Source organism: Ceratotherium simum, chromosome 19 (assembly GCF_057802395.1).
Source record: "Ceratotherium simum simum isolate JZ-2026a chromosome 19, ASM5780239v1, whole genome shotgun sequence".
NCBI lineage: Eukaryota > Metazoa > Chordata > Mammalia > Perissodactyla > Rhinocerotidae > Ceratotherium > Ceratotherium simum.
Genome location: NC_141918.1, coordinates 55,253,287 through 55,262,500, shown reverse-complemented (window position 1 = coordinate 55,262,500; position 9,214 = coordinate 55,253,287). Strand labels below are relative to the sequence as shown.

The window sequence follows — 9,214 nt, the reverse complement described above, 5'->3', positions numbered from 1 at the left end:
AGCTGAGAGGCAAAAAATTGAACTGACAGGTTCGCCTTATCTTTAAAAGGTTCCTTCTCCAGCTCTTTGATCTTTTTAGTCGTGTTTCTCTAGAGGTTCCTCAGCGTGCCTGTGGGGTGGAGGAAGAAGAGCTTTAGAACTAGAAGTCCCGGGCTGGAGTCCTAGGTTTTCCTCTGAGAAGTCCAGCAACCCTGGGATTCACCTGCTTGAGTAAGATGTAGTGTTCTCGTCTGGACACAGCTGTCTTCCCCACAAGGTATTGGGAGGCCCAAAGAAACATTGTCTGTGAAGAAGCCCTAAAAACTCTGTTGTACCCTACAGATGTTAGATGTTATCTTGATCCTCCTAAAGCGCAGTGTCCAGTACCCTCGCTGCAGTGTGATGTTGCGGAAAAATGCTTTCGTGTTGCGTCTGCTATCCCATCTTCTCGCATTTTATTGGCCTTTTTTTTTTTTTTTTTGTGAGGAAGATCAGCCCTGTGCTAACACGCATGCCAATCCTCCTCTTTTTTGGCAAGGAAGACTGGCCCTGGACTAACATTCATGCCCATCTTCCTCTACTTTATATGGGACGCCACCACAGCATGACTGGACAAGTGGTGCGTCGGTGCGTGCCCAGGATCCAAACCTGCGAACCCCGGGCTGCCGAAGCAGCGCGCTCGCGCTTAACCAGTGCGCCACCGGGCCAGCCCCTTATTGGCCTTTTTTAGCCATAAAAACTAAAGGAATCAGTGTCCCCAGGAAACAGTTGACAGTGATTGCAAGATCTCTTACCACCATTGTGACTGTTGGGCTCCATCTCTTAGGGATGTTCAGCTTACAGTTCCCTAAGCCCACTGCTTTGATGTTGCCTAGATTTAATTATTTTCCCTGTTATCCTCAAGGGATTATTCTTATGCCTTGCATTTCCCAGAATAAACATGATCTGCATACTTACATTTTTCATCCTGCACGTCTTCCAGATTATTCTAGAACTAGCATTAGCACTGACTCCTGAGGCTCTCGGCTACTCCTACTCTTCCATCCAGAGAAGGACCTGCTTAAACCTGCCTTTAATACCTTCCCTAAGACGGTTTCCTATTCACAAATAAACATTCCCTTTGATTTAGTGGGGACTCAACTTTAAACAGTTTTACTTCTGAAATCCTGTTAAAGACTTTAAAGTTACGAATAAATCACATCCACTGATGTTCCCTTTTACTCCCAATTTCAAGTCAACCTTGAACTCATTCACCAGAGTCATTGTTTGTCACCTCAGTGCATTAGGGTTAATGAAGCATCCATGGTCCTGGTAATCAGTCAACATCTTGATGAAATACTCTCCTGTGCACCCAAAGTAGAGTTGTCAGTGTCTCCAGCTTGCCCACTGTGAGTTAAATTGCTGGTTGGAGATCCCCAGGTCCTTCCGGGGAACCTGATGTGGGTGACACTTTGGAATTCCACAGGACAGGTGCAGTAAGCGCTGGGGCAGGGTTTGTTTTCACTGGAAAACTCCACTCCTCAGAGTGAATATCTTTACTTCAGATTGGGAGAAGTTTCCCTTTTCCAGTGTCTCGAGTACCTAATACAATGGGGGGGCCTTCTCCTCAGGAAAAATAAACGAGTCCTGTGAACCGGGTTACCTTCACCCCTGCCCACCCCGGGGACACATCAGCAAGCTGTCCAGCAGCACCCCGGGTGGCAGTGTCCTCCTCATGTTACCTTTCTGGCAGCTGGCACTAGCAGCGTTCCTGGGGCAGAGAGACCCTGAACCCTTCTCCCTCCCCTTGACCTCCAGGGGCCTGAGTGACGTGTCTGGGCCTTGTGGTTTCTCTGGCTCTCAGCCCCGGGTGTGCAAGCCTTTTCAAGCCTGAAAGCCATTCTCCTTGTCCAACAGGCTCCCCACTGGCAGTAGGTGGAATTGAAGAGGGTTGGAGTTACCAGAATGCTGGCCAGCTTTTAAAGGTGCAGAGAAACCTGTGAGCCCAAGCAGGAAGATTCTTACTCCAGAAGCCGTTTTTGGTTCTTGAGAGAGAGTATTGATAGAGGGAGGCGCCCATAGAGTGGAGGAGTGTTTGTTCATGGATGGGGAGCTTGCCATGGAACAGGAAGCAGAGGGCACGGATGGATGTGTGAGCACAAGTGTGTGGGGAAGAAACGGTTCTGTTTCCCAGGTTATTCTATTCTTCCACCCCCAGCTGAGAATCTCGATTCTGGACGCTAAACTCTTCTCCTGGGTGTACAGGCTGCTTACTGTCTCACCCTCCTAATACCCCAGAAGACGTTTTATGCCTGTTCCTGGCCTGGGGACTGTCGTTGCAATAGAATGTTCTTTCTTTCTTAAACAAGGAGTTTGTAGTAATTTTGGTTTTTGAGCTAGTGGTTTTCCTCCAAATCTTAGGAGTTTATCATTGTTTTTAGTTTTGCCTAAAGGAAAAGTAACATTCCCAAGCCCCCATCATTCAAACAGAAAGAGAGGTATCACTTTTAATTTTAAAGTTACTTGCTGTAACATGGTAATAAACATCACGAAACAATAAGGCCCTGACTACGGTAGGCTGTGTGGACTGTCAGATGCCCACCATGGCCCCAGCGCCGTTCCCCGGATGGGTTTTGCACTGACCAAGTGAAGTGCACAGTCTTCACCAGTTTGCATCCAGCTTCCCCTCCAGAGCGTAGCCCGAGAGAGGGAATTCAGAAGCTGGTGCTCTTATCCTGAGAGGACTCACAGATCCACAGTCCCTAACCTCAGTGACTTCAGTTGTATAGTTTCTGCTGGTCACAGTGTCCTCTGAACATTTAATAATTGATCACCCAGAGCATGTGGCACCATTAGTCCTGTGACTGCTAACAAGTGAGAATGGTGGGGTGGGCGGGGAGGAGCGGGCGGGGAAAGTGAAGTCAGCGCTGACTCACGTCCGGGGTTGGCGTTGGCCTTGGCGTCGCGGTTACAACTTGTCAGCACACGCGGGCCTGGGCGGTGACAGGAGCTGAGCTGGCCAAGGAGTGAGGGCTTTGGAGATGCGGTCCTTCTCTTGACCATTAGCCAGGACTTCTGCTTGAAACCTCTTCAGGGTGAGAACGAGAACGGTTTCCCTGGTTACAGAAAGCCCCTTGGTGCTGGGAAGGAGGAGGAGGATGGGTGTGGCGGCCCAAGCCCTCAGAAAGGCAGGTGTAGGCGTGAGTGTGTGCACGCGCATGCGGGCAGACCACCCTGAGGCCAGGCCCCCTCTCCCCGCCCCCGCCTGTATCATATTACTGTGTTCTTTTTCCAGCACTGTTGCAGATAATGTTTTCAGTGTACCCTGCAGTGCCTTCTGAGACACTTAGGACTTCTTTATTTTTTTTTCTAGAAGAAAAAGTTTAATAATTAACAAAAATGTACCAACATATCCAAATCAAAAACGCTTTAGGATGTATTCCACAAAGTCAGTACTCCCTGCTGATTAAAGAAAGTAAACTATTTCCTCAATAGGGGAAAAAAAGCAAAGACTCCTCAAAAAAAAAGAAAAAAAAAAGGCAATGGAAAGATCAGGTGTGCATTACTTTATTCACAATTTTTGCTTCGTATTTTTAGTGTTTTTCGGTTTCCTTTGGAAAATTTTAAGTCTAGGATTTTGTCGGATAGGAGGGTCATTTTGGTACATGAGTGGAGCACTGAACAGATCATGAAGCTTGCACGTATGTTTGCTGCTGCAGTCAGATAACGTGAACAATAACATTGACATCCATCTGAAGCCCAGGCATTGTTTCGCTGCGTCGTGAGGCATAGTGATGAATATGTACCATCAAGGGCTGCCAGTCTGGTTATGGAGCTTGTGAGGAGAGTGAAAAACCTGAGAGAAACTGTAGGTGGAAAATTCTGGCTTTGATGGCCAGTTAAATGTACCTTAAAAGTAGGTGCAAGATATTCAGCATGAATTAACGAGAATCAGGTAGGGTCAGAGGCAGATTTAAGGGGTAAAAACGGGAAGGTTGGTCTTGAACAATTTACCTATAAAATTATGCATGTGTCTTAGGAAGCTGGAGATACCCAGGAAAGGCTAGACTTTGAATAGCAGGGAGTGTACAACATGAGGTAATGACAAAAACACGGGACCAGAGATCCAGAGATTGTGCATTCAGTCTGGACTGTCTCTTAGTAGTTGTGTGACTTTGTACAGATTATCCCCTCATCCCCGAATTACAGTCCCCTCCCCTTGGAAGTGAGGGTCCTAGTAAGGGCCGCTCTTCATCACACAAAGGAATGTGGAGACGCCTGCAGTGGAGATTGTTCAGTGTGTGCAGAACTGTCGAGGATGATCTGTTCTAATTGATAAATTGTTCCATTTGATAAGTTTTATAACAAAAACAGATTTTTTTAAAATAAGAATTTAAAATACCAATATGTCAGAATTCACCATTTTTGTTAGTAAGGATATGGTCAATCAGTCTAACATTTTGATTGTAAAATTATAAAATTATTTATTATAAAACAGGTTTTGGTTGTACTAAAAATGTGTTTTCCAGTTTTAATACTAATTCATTTTAATTTTGATTTTTAAAATTCCCTAGTACTCCCAATTTGGAAAAACAACCAAATGAAAATGGAGTCTCTGTTCAGAATGAGAATTTTGAAGAAATTATAAACTTACCCATTGGATCTAAACCATCCAGATTAGATGTCACCAACAGAGAGAGCCCAGAAATTCCTTTGAATCCAATTTTGGCCTTTGATGATGAAGGGACACTTGGGCCCCTGCCTCAGGTAGATGGTGTTCAGACACAACAGATAGCAGGTAAGCTTGCCTCAGACTCCTTCAGGAATCCTCAGGAGTGTGTGACACTCAAGAGGGAATGAACCTTCTGCAGTGTGATGGGGCACACTCCATCCTCCAAGGGACCAGATAAGTCACATGGAAAAGATTGTGCATGGATCACAGGAAATGAATTTTGAGTTGGATTGGGCAACTTTTAGAGTCCCTTCTGTTTTCCCACTCAATGTAGAAATCCAGTCTCAGCGCCCACTGGGTGTCCTTCAGCTTCCCCTCACGGAGCAGCACCCATGGCCCAATGGCACCCACTGTCAGAGCAGGCTTCATGTTAGGGCAAGCTCTTCATGCCCCACCATCTTAGGGACTGCTGAACCTAGTTCTGCCCACAGGAGAAAAGGTCGGTTTGGTTTTTATTCCATCTTTCTCAGTTCTTTAGGTATTTGAAAAGTGTCATCTTGTTCTCTCACCATTTTTCTCTCATTTGGGTTTAGCAACCTGGATAATATACTATTGTCCTTTTTAAGTGTAATAAGATAGTTAAAATTTAGGTAATGAAACTGATATTCCAAACTAGGAGCATACTGAGCCCGAGGGTCTTTCACCTGTTGTTGAGTGACTGTAGCTGTTGTTTAAACTGCCCAGTGACTCTCTTTGACCTGTTTCTGGGACTCACACTGAAGTCTTGTGTAAAAAGAACAGTAGCTTTACAGGACGCAAAGAAATAAGGAGCAACATCAAAAACTACGAACTCAATGGTTATAGCAACTCAACAGCACAATCCCGTCAGCCTCAAGAATGAGTGGGATAATCCCAGCTCCATCTCTTTGCAAACCTCTGGGAATTCTATCAGCTTCTCTTCTCCGCAGACCACTTTCATTATTGACCAGCATCTCTTTATACTCTTATGAACAGAGCTGGCCAAATCCAGCATATTTAAATGGAGTCAGTAAAGAATTATTTGTGGTCAAATTGTTTTATCTTTTAGATTCCATCTATGAACTTGTAACAAATATTTTCCCCTTTAACCGGTTGAAAAGCCTGTGTTGAACCACCTGTCCAGGTGAAGCTGGTCTCTCCTGCTCTAGTCTACCAACCTTGGGAGTACAACTTCACTTCAGTGATCTGCCGCTCTAGACTGTAAAAGGAAGCTGTAGGGTCCAGCCCAGGCCTGGCATTCTAGTTCTTAAGCCCTTGGGAACAATCTGATTACTTGTACTTTGGTGGAAACACTCATGGTGCAGCTTCCTGCCTTGTGTTGCAGATTCACGGAGAGGGAAGGAGTCTCCAGGTGACGTCCTGCTGTATTTGCCAGGCCATAAATCACCTTTTGAGTATCTGTCATTCCATTCTCACTGTTCCCACCCTTCCCTACCTTCTCTTGGAACCTAGTCCAGTGCTGTGACCTTAAGTAGTATAAGGGTTCTCATGGGGTCATGACTATTTATCAACAAACATTTGTTTAACCTCCAATATACGTTTGGAGCCCAAAGAATCAGTACTGAGGATACAAGACAAGTGAATGAAAATCCCTAACCTCAAAGAAAAGTACAGTCGACATATACAGTTTAGAAAAGTAAATGATAGAGCCTAAGTTGAAGGAAAGACAAGGACGTGTGTTTTCCTACTAGTGGTAGAATTCACTTAAATATAAGACTGTGGATCCTGATAAAATTGCCTATTATATAAGACGAAGTATATAAAAGCATGGCTTGGGCCGGCCCTGTGGCTTGGTGGTTAAGTGCGCGCGCTGCGATGCTGGCAGCCCGGGTTCGGATCCCGGGTGCGCATTGAGGCACCACTTCTCTGTCCATCCTGGGGCCGAGTCCCACATACAGCAACTAGAAGGATGTGCAGCTATGACATACAACTATCTACTGGGGCTTTGGGGGCAAAAAATAAAATAAATAAAATCTTTAAAAAAAACCAAATAAATAAAAGCATGGTTAAGTTTTAGAAATGTAAGATACTAGCATAGTATTCTTTAAGATTTTAGATACAATCATGTTAATCTGTTCTTTTTCTGTCTCCTAATACAGAAGTTATATGAGCATTTCTTCTGAAGAACCAAAGCAGAAGTTTAATAAGAATTGCTGCAATTCCTGGAATTCCCTCCGTGCTGTGAAGGAGCACCCCCCTCCTCCAGTTTTCTAAAGATTTTTTGACCATCATTTTGAAAAGAGTTTATTAAAACCAGCTAAAGACAACAGACTGGAGAGCTTTTCTAATACTTTTCGCCAACAGAGAAAAAGAAATGCTCCTTATTCTTCAATACTTTAAAATGGCTTTTTCCAGTGTCCTCCTTCTTAGTAAATCAATATTTTTCTGCATTCTCTAAAAGATGGAAGCATTTGACTATAAAAGAAATGGGCTGACTAGGCATGGTTTTTCACATAGATATTTTGGTATTTTGGTCTTTAAAAGCTAATGTAAAATTGGCACAAAAAAATTCACCTTTTGCAGTATAATACTTGAAAAATAAGTACCTCTTAGCTCTACAGGTAGAGTGAATAGGAGAGGTGTTTAAATTAAGCCTGTTTGTTTAAATATTATTGCAAAGAACTCTGTTTGTAGAGGCAAATTATAGGCAGATTACCAGGTTCTTGTAAAGCAACTTGTGTGTGGACATTCTGCAGACCCAGCTGTCACGTTCCTGCAGCTCCTTTTTGCAAAAGCATACTGAATAGTTTTAAAATGTGAAAAAAACATTATTTTTTCAGAGCAAGAAAATAATTTACTTTCCTCTTCAACAATGTATTTATAAAGTTTTTCCAGATAAACTAATCAAATAAATTAGAACATGTGACAACATTGCAGATTTGATTTATTAGCTGCACTCCTTGTGTCACCGTGAGAGAATGTCGCTGACAATTCAGGGCTCTTTCCGAACTCTGTTGGTTCTGTCCCCAGTGGTGGTGGGACTTACCTTTGCCTTACCTGATCACGGATTATGTAGGGGGGAGTAGAGATTTAATACTCCTTTAAATAGAAAAAGAATTTGGTTGTGCTCGTTTAAGAGCAATGGAGAACTAATGGAACGTCGACTGTTTGGCACACAGGACACTGCAGGATGCCTTCACGAGTGTCCTCGTTCTGCGTGGCGTCCATCACCTTCTGCTTTCCTTCTTCACTTGTGCTGCTGAGTTGAGCTGTACAAACTTGCACTTTCATAAATAATGTAATTCAATTTTAATATAAATTCAATTTTATTTTACCATTTTAGAGACTACTAAGAACTAAATACTGAAGGAGAGGGAACACGTGTTTTTATGTGGATGTTAAAAACTTCGACCACTGTAGTGTGTGGGTTTTATTAAAAGAGCTATTGGTGAATCTGTTGAGTGAGAGATTATTCACTTATTAGACTGTTTCCTTAAAATCCAAGCATATCATCTGTAATAACAGCTGTAATTTGTTAAAACATTAATTTGGGGTTTTTCCCTATTCTCAGTTGCCCATATACACATAGTCATATTAAAAAAAATCTGTTTAACCAAGTCGTTTTATTTGTTTAAATCGACCTAGCACGAAACACCAAATAAAATGTGTATGACATAGTTTTCCTTTTAGGTTTCTCGTAGTTATAACTTCACTCAGGTTCATTCTTGAGCTTTCAAATTGCCCTTCATTTAACCTCAATTACATTTTCCCAGCTTCCTCTGAACAGGCATACAGAACAGGTTTATTTAAAATTTAGAGCAGTGGTTCTATTTTGGCTAAGTTTTCCTTTTTTCATTTATATTTTTAAACTTGAGCAGTCATTAGCAAACTGAAAGACTTCTAAGTAATCAAGTTTTAATTAGAAGTAGCATAAAATTGTTAAATGTATTTTAAGAACAACACTGCCAAAGGACAAACTTGACCCTTAAATGACTGGATTGCTTTCTGTCCAGCCTTGAAGATCAGCATTCAGCTGTGGACCTCACAGAGGTCTCCAGTGGGCACTACACTAGGGCAGTGCTCAGGGATCCGCATGACCCTCACCCTGGAATGAGGGCAAGTGGGCTTTCAGTTTTCTTTCCACACCGTCGTAGACTGTCAGGCCAGTTCAGTCACCAGTCACAGGATCATTGGGTAGATGGAGGCCAGCTTTTCCTGAAAGGTAATATATTATTGTCTCCTCCTGCATAATCTCACTACCTGGTAGTGTATTACAATAAAAACAAATCTAAAACAGTTCTCTCACATGGACAAATATTTGTTAGCAAGCAGGGCCTTTGGAAAGATTGGGGAAGTTTCTTCTCTGCTCTTAATCCCACAAACACCTTGACTGAAAGATTCACAGGGAAGCAGAAGCGGTGGTCTTCCGCAGGCAGGATGGGTCACCTGGTGGGATCAGGCAGCACAGTCTTAAATGTGTGGGGTTGAGGGGAAGAGGGCATGGGAGCAAACAGCTGTGGACCTGAGGTGCCAATCAAAAGTCATTCGCTGGCAGGATCTGCCATATTCTTTTACCTCATCTCATGCATTTTACCTCTTAAAAAT

At 43.2% G+C, this 9,214-nt stretch overlaps 1 protein-coding gene across 4 annotated transcripts in view; it reads left to right on the top strand.

The window, feature by feature from the left end:
• The window catches only part of MAP7 (microtubule associated protein 7), a 172,459-nt gene extending 164,237 nt beyond the window's left edge, over positions 1 to 8,222 (top strand). For 3 of the 4 annotated variants that reach the window (XM_087444164.1, XM_087444163.1, XM_087444162.1), the window contains 2 exons: positions 4,533 to 4,756; positions 6,769 to 8,222. In XM_087444164.1, the coding sequence (XP_087300290.1) occupies positions 4,533 to 4,756; positions 6,769 to 6,779 (235 nt within the window). In that variant the 3' untranslated portion in view covers positions 6,780 to 8,222. The remainder of the gene's footprint in view (positions 1 to 4,532; positions 4,757 to 6,768) is intronic. The other variant, XM_087444165.1, reaches the window with a different exon arrangement.
• Positions 8,223 to 9,214: the final 992 nt, after the last annotated feature.